The sequence below is a fragment of the Ruditapes philippinarum genome, unplaced genomic scaffold (assembly GCF_026571515.1).
Source record: "Ruditapes philippinarum isolate M1 unplaced genomic scaffold, ASM2657151v2 ctg301_1_1_1_1, whole genome shotgun sequence".
NCBI classification, from domain to species: domain Eukaryota; kingdom Metazoa; phylum Mollusca; class Bivalvia; order Venerida; family Veneridae; genus Ruditapes; species Ruditapes philippinarum.
Window position 1 is genome coordinate 249,312 of NW_026860295.1, and position 18,253 is coordinate 267,564.

The 18,253-nt window shown below is 32.4% G+C and overlaps 1 protein-coding gene across 5 annotated transcripts in view; it reads left to right on the forward strand.

The window, feature by feature from the left end:
- The window catches only part of LOC132759576 (battenin-like), a 295,062-nt gene that overhangs the window by 103,431 nt on the left and 173,378 nt on the right, over positions 1 to 18,253 (forward strand). For 4 of the 5 annotated variants that reach the window (XR_009629738.1, XM_060751386.1, XM_060751388.1 and 1 more), the window contains 2 exons: positions 1,384 to 1,418; positions 12,130 to 12,291. Coding sequence is in view for 4 of the 5 variants with exons in the window: in XM_060751386.1 (XP_060607369.1) it covers positions 1,384 to 1,418; positions 12,130 to 12,291 (197 nt within the window). In the remaining variant the exon portion in view is untranslated. The remainder of the gene's footprint in view (positions 1 to 1,383; positions 1,419 to 12,129; positions 12,292 to 18,253) is intronic. The other variant, XM_060751389.1, reaches the window with a different exon arrangement.

The window sequence follows — 18,253 nt, forward strand, 5'->3', positions numbered from 1 at the left end:
CAGTGTTACATATTCAACTTAAATTTGACATATGGATATGTCAAAGGAATGGGCAGGTCAAGTTGGAATTTGGTCATGGTTTGATGATTTTTTGGCAGAGTTATGTCCCTCCCACTTTGAAAATAATATAGATACATCTTAGGAATAAGCAGTTTAAGTTTGAATTTGGTCGTGGTTCAATGATTTTAGACAAACTTATCTTTCCTGAATGTTGGAAAAATTTTGAACTTTCAGTTTCAGCACTCATACTTTTAGCCATTATTTTGGCTGCAAATATGCAATATGCTATTTTTAAAAGGTTAAGACTGAATAATTTCAGTGCCTTGAACATTGTATGAAAATGGTTTGTGTTAACATTGAAAAGTTTTAAGGGCTTTGAACTTAAAATGAAAAAAATAATTAATGCACCATCTGAAATTTTGGCTGCATGCGGGGGCATCCGTGGCATGATGACACATTTCTAGTTTCTTGTTTAGGACACATTGATTCTTTTAGGGATCATACACCCCTTTTCGCGGAATGGCATTAAAGGGAGACACAGGCAAAATTTTCATTTCTTAGTTTTGAATTTTTCATTCATTATTCTGTAAAAGCCCTCAAAATGAATATATAAGACAGTCAAAGGAACAAAACTTTTCTCCATATTAAGAATAAAATGGTCGTTTCCTAACTTGACCTGGCGCGTGGGTCAGGTTAGAGCGCTAGATTTCACAATAGTTGTCAAAGTGAACTCTGAAAACGTTAAGAACATGTCAAATGAATGACTTAGACTTGTTTCAATCATACAATATCAAAAATATCTGTTATTATAACTTCAAGGGTTTGTTCAAGTCACCTGACTTGTTTTAAAACTATTTGGGGATTCTATTGGCGTCTAAATTTTGTTCAACATATACAGATATATTTACGCTTCAAACCCAAAATATATAGAATTTAAACAGAAATTCATGCTGAAACTTCAAGAAATGTCATTTTAGCGTGATTTGAGTACATAAGATCATGTTAACATTTGTGTCATTATTTTGCCTAAATATTTTGTGTCACATTGAAGGTTCCAGTGATAACCGCCGTATGAAACACATCTGCGGATGTTTCCAAGTTCCAAATTTTACCATTTCAAAATAAATGTTGAAAACTTCTTTAATTTAAACTTTAGTATCAGCTGACCTAGATTTTGACAAAGTGACCTTCTTTCTTGTCCTTTTGATGTACAGATTGTCTTTAATTTGAATGTGGATCCTCAAATCTACTAGAAACAACTGCATTTTGGAAAAGTTCAATTGTATTGAAGCAAAAACAAAATTTTCTGTTTCTAATATTTAGTGTAATATAAATGCACTTGCATAGCATTATTTTTGAAATGCAATCTTGTTACATTTATAGGTATTTGTTGGTGCTAGTGCTGCATTTGGTGAAAAGTAAGTACATTTTTTTAAAAATTGTGCTTTTTTTTTCATTTTTTAACATTGTAGCTCATAAAAAGAGCTGTGTTCACCAAAGGATACTAATTTTGTAACTGAACTTGTTGAAAGAAAATAATTTTCATTGAATTTTCAAGGTTACCTGTTGTGATCACCATGTGCTTATTCTCTCTTAGCGGTTTTGCTTAATCATCATCTCTTCCTGAACCCCTTAAGTGATACAGGAATGGTCCTTATGTAGTCCTAACTTTATTACAATAATGCTAAATGATTCCTGTCCACTGAACAACATTGCCACCAGAAATAGAAATAAACAATAACTCCTCAAATACTTGGTAGATTTTAAGGAAACTGTGCAGTAATGATAATTTGGCAATCCTTGATAGTTTTGGTTACCAGAGCTAAAAATAGAAATAAACTTTAAATGACATCTGGTCTTTGGTTGCCATTTCAACTATGATAAAACCTCAGGTTGTCCTTACATGATATTTACTGATTGGACCCTTTTAGGGGCCGCAAAAGCTAAAAATAGAAAAACCTTTAAAATTCTTCTCCTGAACTAATTATTGGATGGTCACTAAACTTTGTCTGTAGCATTCTTAGTTACCTTTTATCAAATTTGCTCATTAATTTGATTGGTCCCTTTAAGGGGCCGCAAAAGCTAAAAATAAAAAAGCCTTTAAACATCATCTTCTACTGAACTAATTGATGCATAATCACTAAACTTTGTCTGTAGCATTGTTAGGTAATCTTTTATCAAATTTGCTCATATTAATTTGGCAATCCTTAACAAAATTGCTCAGATAGTTTTGGTTACCAGAGCTAAAAATAGAAAAAAACCTTTAAAAATAATGTACTGAAGTTATTGATGCATAATCACCAAACTTCGTCTGTAGCATTCTTTTAAAAAGATACTCGGCCAAAGTAAAACTGATTAACTTGCAAATGTTAGTTCTTAGGTTTCCATGCAAAGTCATAAAGAAAAGTCAGCATAGCTTTCATAACAATGACATGATAAATTCTTGAAGGGTTATTAATTATGAAAAATGGAACACTTTAAGATGTATGTGTTTCGAAACGAAACTTTCATGTTTCGGTAGGTGAACTCAATTTTTAACACCAACATATACGCAGTCTGTAGGCAATCATATTTATAAATACTTGATTTTATCAACCGCATATCCCTTTTGGGGCCTCACACAGAGAGAAAGCTGGCTTATCGGCAACACTCAGATCAGTCCAGATTTATCATTAACACTGTGAAGTCTTATATTAATAAGTCAGACATAAAAAGTTAAGATCTTAGTGTATATTTAGATAATAGGATGATATATATTCAGATTAATTTGGTAAGAAAAGTTTGTTTTAAAATTTTGTACTTCATTTTCAGGAAAATTATATATTAATGCAAGAAAAATCGTCACCGATATTCTCGGAAAATGGTTCACCTAATTTCAGGTGCCATTATTTATATCACATAGACAAAGGATGCAAAGTATGTTTGCGCTTTCCTTAACGGAACTTTTATGGGCGGCCTTTGTGCTACACACAGCATAACGCACATGTATACCACATGAAACAGAAACTTATTTCTGTGACTTTTCATTTGTGTACTCCCAAAGCAGGGAAATGCAAAAGTGGTAGACTTTGTAGAAAAAGGGGAGCAAATCCTACAAAACTTTCAAAAAACTATGGCAGAATTATCTGCCCAGAGCAAGAAAATAAACAGTGTTGTAAACACCGTAGAACAATTAAAGTTCAACATGGAGACTATAAAGTTACAAAATAAAGAGGGACAGGGCACACGTTCTGGCCATCCAGAAATTAATATATCCACTGAAAACGATGAAGAATCTGATTCTATGCAAACATATTTAAAATCAAAAAGGCCAGTGGAAGAGACAAGCTGCCAAAGAGCAAACAAGAGAAGTAAGTCATCCCACACTTACATCAGTTCAGGTGAAGATGACACTGATAATGAAAATTTAGACAATTTCTTGTCATCACAGAAACAAAAAGACACTAAAGATTCTGAATTCCTTCAAGAATTAGAAGATTTATTTGAAGAAAAAGAAGTAACGGGTGTCCCAGTGTCGGAAAGGTTAAGTAAAATTGTAAACAAATCAATGAGAGCAGAATTTGATGAAAAGAGGTTGAAAGACCTCAAGGAAAAACATCGAAGACCAGTCAATACAGATCAAGTGCAGACACCTAGGATAGAGCCTTTTATATGGAGGGACCTCCCAACTTTGACCAAAGCAGTTGATGCCAAAATGCAAAGAGCAGTGAGCAATATGTCAGCCTGCCTGGTTACAATGATCAGAGCACTGGACATTATCCAAGAAGCTGAAACTATACAGGAATCAGGTAAAAGACTTGGTCGGGGACATCTTCAAGATGATGGTTTATACTATTTCTTCCAAAAACAAAGCCAGAAAAGACAAACTATTGAAGGATATTCAACCAGCATACAAAGCCACATGTGCTAAGTCAAAAACATCTGCAACTCTTTTATTTGGCGACACACTGAAGGAGGACCTGAAAGTTGTAGGTGAAAAGGCACCACATATCATGTCTTACAGCGCTCAGAAGAGTTCTTTTTTAAGGCAAACAACAAGTCCCTAAACACAACCAAAATTATCAAGGGACCTATTACAAAAAACCTCAGATGCACAATTGAAATCAACATCAACCAAGACCATATGGGCAGGCCTTCCAACAAAAGAAAGCAAAACAGACAACGAGGCATCACAAAAAATAAATGTTAATAGCAACATATCAAAACTGACAAATACAACTGACAATTTTGTAGCAGGAAAAACACAAAATTATTATTTAAACTGAAAATCACTTTCAAATGATAAGTGGATACTTCAAACTATAACAGGCTATCACGTAGAATTGGCCGAAACACCCTTTCAACATACAATTCCAAAAGCATTATCATTTAATGTGTCGGAGCAAAATTTAATTGAGTCTGAATTTAACAGATTTCTTAATTGCAACATTATTGAAAAAGTAGATAATATAACACAAAGAGATGAATTTATTTCAAATATTTTTATTAGACCGAAAAAAGATGGTAAAATTAGAATTATTCTTAATCTTAAACAATTTAACGATAGCTTTATGGAAAATATTCACTTTAAAATGGAAACATTACAACATGCAATCAACTCCATGCGAAAAAATTGTTTTTTCGCATCTGTAGATCTGTCTGAAGCATTTTACTCCATCCCTATTCGAATGCAAGACAGAAAGTACTTCAGGTTTATTTATAATGGTCAAGAATATCAATTTACGGCTTTAGTTATGGGTTTAACCACATCCCCAAGGGTTTTTACTAAAAGTGATGAAACCTGTATTTGCTTCTCTCAGAGGGAAAGGTCATATTAGTTTAGCGTACATAGATGATTCTATTCTACATGCATGTAAACAAATAACGTACATAGATGATTCTATTCTACATGCATGTAAACAAATAACGTTTCTAGGATTTATATTATGTCTGTAAGGTTAACCCCAGAAAGACAAGAAGAGTTGATTAGTCTTTGTTGTTCTGTTCTTTCCAAAAGGTTTTTAACAATCGCCTTTTTGCTAAACTTAGAGGAAAAATGGTAGCGGCTGAACCAGGCGTTGAAACTGCCCCTTTATTCTATAAGCCTCTAGAAAAGGTCAAAGACAAATGTATTAAAAGGGCCAAAGATAATTTTAATAACTTCATGAAACTTCCAGAAACAGTCAAACCAACAATAAATTGGTGGATAAGAAATTTTGAACAAGCAAAAAGCTTGTGTCTCATTGACAGCCTAAATTTGTAACTTATTCTGATGCCTAGAAAAAAGGATATGGGGCTATAAATAAAACCACAAATGCTACAACAAATGGTCAGTGGTCTTTGGCAGAACAAAACTTGCATATCAATATTTTAGAATTGAAAGCATGTCAGTTAGCGCTAACTTCATTATGTAAAGACACTACTCAGTGTCATATCAGAATTTACATGGACAATAGCACAAGCTGTGCTTATGTTAATAAATTTGGCGGTAAAACTGATGAATTAGATAATCTGGCCCGAGAAATTTGGATGTGGTGCATGGATAAAAATATATTTATAAGTGCAGCATATGTAGTAGGAACTGAAAACATCAGCGGAAATTGTTACCTTCTGCCACAACCTCAAAACATTCTTTACCTACCACACAAACCAAACAAACTTCATCGCTTAAAAAGATGAGACTAGGTCTTTTCAGGTTATCAGGCAATCCCTAAAAAAACAGGGAGTACCTACAGATGCAATCAATATCATTTTACACTCATGGCGAGATTCAACCAAGAAACAATACAACACATAAATTAAATAAAAGCATAGAAGGCGCTGAATTTGTTTGGGTCTCAGAATGTCAGGTGAAGGTTGTGAGATTATAAAACAATTTGTTTTTGTATAGTGCCACCAATGCTTTCTAGCGTTTTAATTGTAGTAGATTGGCTATAAGACTAATTGCAACACTGATATTCGATCCAATGTTTATTTGACTTAAACAATTTGAAAAAAAAAATGAGTTGCCTTAACTGGGATTTGAACCCCAGACCTCTCGCTTCCTAAGCGAGCGCGTAAACCCCTCGGCCACAGTGGATTTACATGTAGATGGCCTGAAGAAAACCATATTATTCTAGTTAGGGTATGAACGACGCTAACTGTTGTTTAACACTTGTGTAAATAATCATGGCGCTTACTATAAGCATGTATATCTATAATTAAAGAATAAAACAATATTAGAAATCTTCGACCATTCGGGAATTATTTTGCTTGAAAATTAATCCGCCTGTCATGTGACCATATTTACGCAGTGATCTCCCCTAAATTTTCCGGCCTTAGTGTTACATATAAAGGGAAGTAACCGCTTCAAAAAAGCGGACTACTTTCGGCACCTGCAATTAACAGCATTAGAGTCTGAAATTTCGCTACCATTATTTGTTTGGTCTGACGACCCAAACAAATAAAAATGGTTTGCTTTTTGTGGGAGACGTATCAATCCCGTTCGGCCCTCTGTAAATTCAGTTTAAGAATTCTTTTTGACATTACATAAACAAGGTTTAAAATACTCTGCATTTCAAACTGCAAGAGCTGCTATTAATAATTTGACAAAAATATGCAGCAATTTAGATTTCAGTGATAACAACTTAATACTGGCATTTTTGCAGAACGACTTTAAGTCTGCCAAATTACACCACAATATGGGATGTAGACATTGTCTTCAAATACATTGAAAGTTTACAGAACACAACTCTTTTGCAATTATCATGTAAACTATCTGTCATTTATTTACTTTTGACAGCATAAAGATGTCAAACCTTACACCTGTTAGAGCTAAATATGGCATTGAATTTCAAGGGGACAGTGTCATTATTCAGTCAAACCATATTTTGAAACGAACAAAACCTGGCAAACACCTTCAGAATATTGTGCTTCAAATATATGAAGCCATTCCTCCCATTTGCATTGTAAAAATTTTAGAAGAATACGTCCGCAGGACAAAACCTTTACGACACAATGAAACAAAATTATTGATCAGCACTTAAAAACCACACAAAGCAGTATCACATCAAACAATTTCACGTTGGGTAAAACACATTTTAATAAAAGTAGAAATTAATAGTAAATATGGGCCACATAGTACCATAGCGGCTTCAACATCAGCAGCTAGACTACGTAGGGGTGCCTCTAACAACAATCGCAAAAACAGTTGGATGGAAGGGGGCAGAAACATTTGCCAAGTTTTACGATAAAACCATTCAGAAAAAAACAGTACAAGAGGCAATACAAACAAGTAAAAAATAATTGTGTATTTAACAGTGCCATAAAATATATCTCACTGAGCAAAGAACTTTGACAACTTCAATTATATCTGCATCAAGTTATTCTAACATGTTTATAACATTGTTACACAATTTTCTTTGCTTTACGTAGAATAGAAATAATTAAATGTTTATTATACCCCCAAAAACGAAGTTTGGGGGGGTATATAGGAGTCACCCAGTGGTCGGTTGGTCGGTCGGTCGGGCGGTCGGTCGGTCGGTCGGTCGGTCCAGACGTCCGTTGCATTTTCCTTGTCCGGACCATAACTTGAAGACTAATGGTTGGAATTCAATATAATTACATACAATGGTCAAGCACATTGAGAGGAAGTGCAGTGCACAAGAACCATAACTCTATCTTGACTAATTACAGAGTTATTGCCCTTTGTTACTTTTCATTGTCCGGGGCATAACTTGAAAACTACTGGTTGGAATTCAAAACAACTTCATACAATTGTCAAACACAATAAGGGGAAGTGCAGTGCACAAGAACCATAACTCTATCTAAAGTAATTACAGAGTTATTGCCCTTTGTTACTTTTCCATTGCTTTCTTTTGTCCGGACCATAACTTGAAGACTAATGGTTGGAATTCAATATAACTACATACAATGGTCAAGCACATTGAGAGGAAGTGCAGTGCACAAGAACCATAACTCTATCTTGACTAATTACAGAGTTATTGCCCTTTGTTACTTTTCCTTGTCCGGGGCATAACTTGAAAACTACTGGTTGGAATTCAAAACAACTTCATACAATTGTCAAACACAATAAGGGGAAGTGCAGTGCACAAGAACCATAACTCTATCTAAAGTAATTACAGAGTTATTGCCCTTTGTTACTTTTCCATTGCTTTCTTTTGTCCGGACCATAACTTGAAGACTAATGGTTGGAATTCAATATAACTACATACAATGGTCAAGCACATTGAGAGGAAGTGCAGTGCACAAGAACCATAACTCTATCTTGACTAATTACAGAGTTATTGCCCTTTGTTACTTTTCCTTGTCCGGGGCATAACTTGAAAATTACTGGTTGGAATTCAAAACAACTTCATACAGTTGTCAAGGACATTAAAAGGAAGTGCAGTGCATAAGAGCCATAACTCCATTTTGACAAAATACAGAGTTACTGCCCTTTGATACTTTTCCTTGTCTGGAGCATAACTTAAAACGTACTGGTTGAAATTCAAAACAACTTCATACAATGGTCAAGCACAAAAAGAGGAAGTGCAGTGCACAAGAACTATAACTCCATCTTCAGTATTTATAGAGTTATTGCCCTTTGTTCCTTTTCTTTGTCTTTCTGGACTTATTACAGAGTAATTCAATAAAACTTCATCAATGGCCAACCACATTGAAAGGAAATGCAATATACAAGAACCACAACTATCTTTAATTGCCCACAACCATAACTCTATATTTCAATTCTTTTACAAGATATTCTGTTACTAGTAACATCCTCATTTCCGAAGCAGTCTTGTGGGGGTATTAATCACATTTAGTGATAGTTCTAGTTTAGATTAGAAAATATAAATTGTTAGAACCTAACTTAGAAGTTAGATTAAAAATAATGACAACAACATCTATAGTTCTTTTAATTTTACCTTTCATTCAAAGAAAAAATTGCATAATTTTAAATGCACTAAAGAATCAAGTCTTAAATCTCTATGTGAGGCCCCAAAAGGGATATGCGGTTGATAAAATGGAAAGATTAAACAAGACTTACCTTAGGAAGTTGAAGTTTGATCGATGTTTTATCAACCGCAATCACTTTTGGGATCACACACCCACCCAATTACCCACCCTGTTAAATATGTTTGATTCTTTACGCATAATCATCACTAGATCATGTTTAAAAACTTGACATGATCTGATGATGGCTCTAAAGACTGACCAGTGTTGCTGATAAGCCAGCTTCCTCTCTCTGTGTGATCCCAAAAGTGATTGCGGTTGATAAACTATTGATCAAACTTCAACTTCCTAAGGTAAGTCTCATTTAATCTTTCCATTTGTGTGCAAAAATATATGAAAATTATAAACATTGTGTCAATTGGACACATCAGTTACCATATAATATATAAAGCACTTTTTGAACATCATAAACTTAGGGTACCTGATAAATTCTGATATTATTCTCGTTATTTTGAACAAAATGTAAAACTCAGATCTTGTATAAAATTAACTCAAGAAGTTCATCATCTCCAGTAATCGCCTCACTCTTCATAGAGCATAATCGCTATGAAAGTTTATATGTAAAATAGACTGTTCACTAGAAAATCTTAATGCAGTGTAAAATGTTTTGTTGGAGGTAATATTGTTAAACAGAACTTAATTACCTGATAAATTGAACTAGAAAATAAATGAACTATCCTGTACATTTTATTTAATAATGGCAAGAACTATCATTTACATTTTAGTTTAGAATTATTTTAGAATGACAAGATCTATCCTTTACTTTTTTCTTTAGAATGGCCAATGAGATTCCCAGATTTCATTTGACCAATGAAAACTCTTCTTATATTCTGTTCTTTCCTGTAAATTTTATAGGAAGTCAAACTGATTTTAGACGAAAAAAAAAACAACAGTTGTGTCTGGTGAGCAATTCAGGGCCATCATTGCCTTCTTATGTTTACATGTTTGATTTAAGCAAAAGAGCCCATAATATTGAATTATTCAAGTTTGACCTTGAACTTTAAATGACATTTACCATCAATTTAAAGTTATTTTATTCATAGCTTACACTCACCTGATTTGATTCATCCTGGATCAAAATTTTTTATGCCCCCACAGAGTGGGAGCATATAGCGTTGCACTTGTCCGTCCGAGTGTCCGTCCGTCCGTCCGTACGTCTGTCCGTACGTCCCAAAATCTTGTGAACGCAACTCCTCTTAACCGGATGGCAGATTTTGCTTAAACTTCCAGGGATGAACAACCTTAATGTGTAGATGGTAGTAAAGGAAGGAATTTTTGCTGCGACCAAATTTAACAGAATTATGGCCCTTTGTTGATTTTTTCACTATATACTATGTAGAAATTTTGTGAACGCAACTCCTCTTAAACCGGATGGCAGATTTTGCTTAAACTTCCAGGGATGAACAACCTTAATGTGTAGATGGTAGTATAGGAAGGAATTTTTGCTGCAACCAAATTTAACAGAATTATGGCCCTTTGTTGATTTTTTCACTGTATACTCTGTAGAAATTTTGTGAACGCAACTCCTCTTAAACCGGATGGCAGATTTTGCTTAAAATTCAGGGATGAACAACCTTAATTTGTAGATGGTAGTAAAGGAAGGAATTTTTGCTGCGACTAAATTTAACAGAATTATGGCCCTTTGTTGATTTTTTCACTATATACTATGTAGAAATTTTGTGAACGCAACTCCTCTTAAACTGGATGGCAGATTTTGCTTAAACTTCCAGGGATGAACAACCTTAATGTGTAGATGGTAGTAAAGGAAGGAATTTTTGCTGTGACCAAATTTAACAGAATAATGGCCCTTTGTTGATTTTTAGTTTTCAACTTGTGGCACATGTAGTCCAAAAAATATTTGACCTAGAGTCATAAGATTGACAGAACAGTGGCGTGTGGGGGCATCCGTGTCCTATGGACACATTTCTAGTTTTTGACAGAATTGACCATTTGAAAAATAGAAGTTGACAACCTGATATTGTAATGACTTTGTTCTTTATCCATGGATTTGATTCATTCATGGATGAAAATTACATGATGATTTATTCAAATGTGGGCTTGACCTTTGAATGACCTTGACTGTCAAGGTTTTATTGAATTTAGCTAAAATTGTCATAACTTTGTTAGTTAACATATTGCAACAAAACAGCACTTATGTCAACATGGACATGTTGTATTATTTTCACGTGTTTCATCGAATAGCGTGAAATATTTGTCTTTGTGTGACGTAATTTTGTAGGCAATTTTTATTGGTTGTAGTAGCACGGGTTTTTCGAGATTTTAATACTGTACTGGCGTGTAAAATATTAAGGTGTATTGGTCACTCTACCAGACGATTTCACAGCGTTAACAACTCGTGTTTTATAATTTTATGGATATGTATATATTTTTTTTTCTTTCATTCTCACTTATAACATATCATATGTTTATTCTTTTATTTAGCTTAATTTTAGTTTCAACTGGGAAAGAATGAGGTCCGACGTTCAGTAATTCGACATTGACAAACGGACACAGGTTTCCAGAGCAGTTTCATAAAAATAATTATTAGAAGAAATATCTCTGGTTTTTCCTGGGCGAGTCGAATTGCGTTTATAGCCGATAAAATAATAACAACGTAAATAATTGTATTTTGTATTGCATGTACTTACAACATTTCATTACGTTAGATGCTGGCAATTTTCTATACTATACAGCTATATTGTATTATTGTTAAGTTTAAAAGTAAATACATGAACAATATAATACATAGAACGTTATAAATTAGTCAGCAATGTTAGTTGTTTAAATGATTACCATGTACTTTTATGGTAAATTTGTTGTACATGACGCTTATGGCGTTTTTGGCTATGTTTGTTTTTGTTCTCGGCTGCTCAGTATCTTATCTGCAATAAATATTCTCCGTCTGGTCATGCAATCAGTTGTTTGTTTTTTATGGAGTAAAGTTAAGACATAATTTATGTATGACATTAATCTGAATATGATCTTTACTGAAATTTGAATTATGTTTTGAACAAGAAAATGATGTTTTTGAAAGTAGTCTTTCCTATAATATTTTTCCTCTGATGTGTTTAGAAAAAGTGAAACAATTGGTAACTCTTGAATTGATGGTTGATGTTGATGTTGTATTTCATTATTGATAGTGATATTGAATTACAGTGTTGCTCTTGGATATTTACGATTACTTCCCAGTAAGATGGTGAATGCGTGGTCTAGTGGTACTGGAATGGCTGGCGTTCTCGGGTCTCTGCTCTATATAACATTCGGTTGTGCTGTTGGTGCAGGAGGAAATGACCAGGACAAGCTAAGACAACTTATACAGTATACTTATATACATATATATTTATAATCAAAACTCCATTTTAACAATATTTTCCCAAATGATGTAGAAATTTAGAATGATTGACTTTACTATATGAACTTGTGATCTTCAATAGCTTTCTAAGAATGCTTTATTTAAGGATGTTTTCCGGAGTTTTCATATAGACATATAGGCAAAATTAAAACTGTGCTATAGAATTTCTTTAAACTTAGCATGTTGTTAGAGCATGATAACAATCTTTTTAAGCGAAAAAAAAATTGGGGTCACCGTTCTTGTTTTTGAGTTATCTGCCCCTGAATCAGAATTTTCTACTTATTTGAGGTAATTTAAAGGGCAGAAAACTTCTACATAGGTAAATGAATTCTTGTTTTTACTTCTGGATAATGTTTTCCTATTTATTGTTGAATACAATACATGAACACAAGCAATTTCTTGTATCGTTTCTGTTAATTTTTTTCAATGAAAGAAAAAGGTACTTCAAATTCATAAAAAATAGGCCAATTTTTAAGAAAAGATGCACAGGTTAATTAAGAGTAGAAGTGGGAAAAAAACTATCCACTCTAAATTTGTTCTTGAAATTTTGCATATTGACTAAGACGAAGGTATTCTTCATGAAAATAAGAAGATAAAATTGTATTGTTTTGCTTCATTGTAAATTATCTGCCCTTGAATTTAACAAAAAAAGTCAAATTTAAGGGCATATAACTGTTGTGTTATCATAATCTAATAACATGCCAAGTTTAAAGAAATTCTATTGAACAGTTTTAATTTTGCCTATATGTCTATATGAAAACTCTAGAAAACGTCTTTAATGATATTGTTGGACAATATAAAACAATATTCACCTGATAAAGTGAAATATGATACTCTTTGAACATATATTTCAATTAAACCTAAAACTAGGTTTGAATGTTAGTCTTGATCATGTTCGAATTTGAGTCATCTGGAGTTAAACTCTAGATCATTAGGTCAAATATAAGGAAAGTCTTGTTAGCACTATAATGATACCATTTTGACTGGATCTTCATTTTTCTGTAACATCATATTTGGCTTGAAGTTTTTAATGATATTTTGCTCAAATTTGAGCATGGGTCATCTGGATGTACGAGGGTCATTCAGTATATTCTGATAATGGCCCTATAACGATTTGTCTTTCATTTTTAAATGATGAAACTTTGTATGAGAGAAAAACAATTATTGAGCTACTAATTGACGTACATGTAGACCATACAAAGGTCATTGTTTTTCCTTATATGTATATAGTAAAAACTTAAAATCTTCTTCTCTGAATTGATAAAGGCTAGAGGTTAGATATTTTGCATGAAACATTATGCTTGGTGGCCTCTACCAAGATTGTTCAAATCATAGCCCGGGGGTCACTGATTTTCACTATGTACATATAATAACAATGTTTAAAAATCTTCTTGTCTAAAGGTACAAGGCTTAAAGCTTTGATATTTGGTAAATGATGACATCTATCCAAATTCTGTCCTCCACCAAATTTAAATTTTGCCCCTGGTGTCATAGGTTATGTATATGTATAGGATATCGGCTGAGTACGGGGTCTTTCTATTTAGGAAAGACCTGGTCACAAAACTCATGTGACACTGAGAGCGTGTCGCGCTCGAGGTTTTTCATGAAACTCGTGACCAGGTCTTTCCTAAACAGAAAGATCGATGTACGAGGCTGATATCAATCTAACACAATGTCAAACTATTGGCTTGAGCAATGGCTGATCAATGCATGCACAAAGATTATTTTTAACACAGCGCATCAGTACAGGAAAAAAACCTTTTATCCACGTTCTGCATAACAAATATTTTGCGCATTTAACTCTTTTCCTTTAACAAGAACTGTAGGAGGACAGTAACGCTCGACTATTCAAAAAGTTGTTATAAGGGTGTTTCATTTGAGTATAATAATGCTTATCTATATGAATACATAAAATTGTCCAAAAAGGTACAAAGGCTTGTTATTAAGATATTTATCGAGTAAAAAATGCTTTATTATTATGAATGCATAAAATTGTCCCAGAAAAGGCACAAACCCTTCAGTAGTTATGGAGATACCAGGTTACACTCAAAAACTTAACCAAAAATTCCTTAGTCAAAAAAGGGGCATAATTAGGCAAAAAAGCAAATCAAGAGTTATGGGACTTGTGCCAATCATGTAAGATTATCACAGAGAACAAGTTTGTGAAGTTTCAATCCATTCCCTTCAGTAGTCATGGAGATACAAGCTTACATGCAAAAACTTCAGGTTGAAAAAGGGGCATAATTATGAAAAAAAAACAAATCAAGAGTTATGGGACTTGTGCCAATCATGTTAGATAATCACAAAGAACAAGACAATGTGTGAAGTTTCAATCCATTCCCTTCAGTAATTATGGAGATACCAGCTTACACGGAAAAACTTAACCAAGGATTTCTAAGTTGAAAAAGGGGCATAATTATGCAAAAAAGCATATCAGAGTTATGGGACTTGTGCCAATCATGTAAGATAATCAGAGAGAACAAGTGTGTGAAGTTTCAATCCATTCCCTTCAGTAGTTATGGAGATACCAGCTAGCTTACATGCAAAAACTTAACCAAGAATTTTTAAGTTGAAAAAGGGGCGTAATTATGCAAAAAAGCAAATCAGAGTTATGGGACTTGTGCCAATCATGTTAGATAATCAAAGTTGAGTCCCGATACAAAATATGAAGTGTCCACCCCAATCAGTCAGTCACATAGTTTACTATCGGTATGTAGAGTGTGATAGCAGATAACTTTGATGAAATGAAGATGTACACAAAGGTTCTTAATTACTTATTCAATTTATTGATTTCATTTATGTCACAGTTTAATAATATAATATTCCATACAAAGTTTCTAAAAGTTTCTTTTATTAAAATATATTAAGTCCACAATGTTTCTTATCAAAATGTTTCCAAGATTCCATTAACACACTTTTACATTAATTCTGATTCTTAATAGTTCTCATTCTTAATAATTCCTATCCTGTTCCTAATTAAAAAATTTCAAATTCTGTCTTAATAACCCTAAAAATTCTGTTTTAACTTATTTTTGTCTCTCTATATAAATTATTCTCAGGTATTATTAATTTAAATGATTAATTGATTAACCAATGAAAATTGAAAAACATTGACCAATGAAAAATAATAAGAAAAACATTAACCAATGAAAAATTGAGTATTGAGTATTCCATGATTCTTAATCTGGATAAAAATAATCTTATGAAAAAAGGTATAAAACATAATATCCTGTAACTATGTTACATAATTTCCTTATAGCATTATTTGCTGTAAGCTATAAAGTATACCGGTAAATAGTACCTTAATGAACCAAAAAGTGTTGATAATGACCATTAAAGATTTCTTAAAAGTGAAATAATCTTCTTAAGTATCAAAAGGACTGACATAATTATGTGTCTTTATAATAGTAAAAAAAAAAAAAATAGATATTTTTCTGATAGAAATTATCCTAAATCTATTATTGAGAAAGCGTTTTCTAAAATTGAAGGCATGTCCCAAAATGATGCTCTTAGTCCTGTCGTTAAAAATACTAGTTCAATAATACCTTCTACTGTATGTTTTAATACATCTCTGCCTAATATTGGTGAAATCTTAAATAAATATTGGGATCTATTACTTTTGTCTGATAAGGAAAGCGTTAAAAATATACATACCAAGTTCAAACCTATTTTAGCATATAGAGGTCCTAAAAATATTCGAGATTATCTTATGAGAAGTGCTTTACTTGATCGCACATTTTTATCTAGCCAATGTTTACGAAGTAGATGTTCACATTGTAACAATATAATTGTTGGTTCACAATTTAATAGCAGCATAACAGGTCGTTCTTTTGATTTACACAATGATGTTAACTGTACTATGCGTAATGTAATTTACCTCATTACATGTAAAGGCTGTAAAAAGCAATACGTAGGTCAGACTAATCAAAATGAATCATGCCGATTGAATAAACATAGATTTGATATAAGAAATTGTGACGTAAATCCAGTTTCACATGTTGCGATCCATTTCGGATCAAAAGATAATAAGTGTTCATTGTCAGATTTTTCATTTTTGCCTATAGAAATTATAGAAAACAACATGGACCGGTTATGTAAAGAATCTTTTTGGCTTCATAAATTAAATACTATGATTCCAAAATGGACTAAATAATAAAGTATTGTTTGATTTATAATGCGTTACATGAATATTAATAATATGTTTGTCTATTATCTTATTTTTATTAACACTTTCTAATAGACATCTGTATCACTGTTGATCCATTTTAATTCATGTACCAGCTTTATTTATAGCATAAATATTTGTTTCTGCATGTTATCATAGTTTTGCCGCTAAACGCCATAACATTTTTCGCGCGTTTAACGCGTGTTCTGTTATGACGTCACTTCCGGTAATTTTATTATGTTTTGCACTGATGAAGGCATATAGCGGAAACGTATGCAATAAAATTTAATTACTGAATGTTCGTGTTTGTGTGGCTTGTCTGTTTAGTTTCTTTATAATAGTGATATTTAATTACTTAGATAAACTTTACTAAAATATGTCTTATTGCTTTTCACACCTAAACAGTCAGGTAATTAACAATATGATTATGATTTCAAAACATTACATTAAATCTGAAAATAAAGCATTTATCATAAAACATTATAATAGATTACATACACACATTTATACATGAAATTATTATTATTATTTGCATTTTCTTTTTGTCATTTTATAATTTTATTATTTTTAAATATTTTATTTACATAAAAACACATTTATACATGAAATTATTATTATTATTTGCATTTTCTTTTTGTCATTTTATAATTTTATTATTTTTAAATATTTTATTTACATAAAAACACATTTATACATGAAATTATTATTATTATTTGCATTTTCTTTTTGTCATTTTATAATTTTATTATTTTTAAATATTTTATTTACATAAAAACTGGGGTCAAATATGCCCGTGGGGGCAGATACTTCCAAAAGTGGGAGGTGGAAAAGTCCATTACAGAAATTCAGCAGGTTAGGAGTTAAAGATGTCCTATGCTCATCCTTGAGTACAATATTTCAATCACAGAAATGAAATTCTTACGGAATACGTATGTCTAATTTGAATAAAATGATGAATAAACGTGTATAGGAAGCTGAGTTCCCTTTAACAGGTAATAAAAGTTTGTATTAAAAAAACACAAAAACAAACTCTGCCAGTTTTTGGGGAGGCTATGCCGACCCAATGTTAATAACTGTCTGTCAAATCTTACTGCCGCGGTAATCAGGTAAAAAAATAGTACCTTGATTTTTTCTAAGCTGACTCATCACTCATCACAGACATTTACAATATGAAAATATTTTCATTCTTTAATTTCATATCTGCAATTTGTAAAGATAATAATTCTCTGAAAAATTCTTGATTTTTGTTTAAATCACTACTCCGTGATGTCATACTGCCACGGTAATCAGGTCAAAAAATAGTACCTTGATTTTTTCTAAGCTGACTCATCACTCATCACAGACATTTACAATATGAAAATATTTTCATTCTTTAATTTCATATCTGCAATTTGTAAAGATAATAATTCTCTGAAAAATTCTTGATTTTTGTTTAAATCACTACTCCGTGACGTCATACTGCCGCGGTAATCAGGTTTAGGCATACGTACGTCTGTATTAAATAGTTCTGGTATGAAAACCCTTCAAAATAATAACTTTATCCATATTTTTTTAACAAAAAGCATAAATGAAAATTTATAAGTAAATGCTTTAATTCAGTGGCAAATATTCTTTGTTATTTTTGATAACAATTTTCCAATTACTACGCAGCGACCAACTGTTTATGACGGGTCATTAACTAGAACGTTGCAACTACGTATTCTCAATATCATGCATGTGCTTTTGTTGTTATAAACTATTTATAGTCCTTAATATTTTTTAAA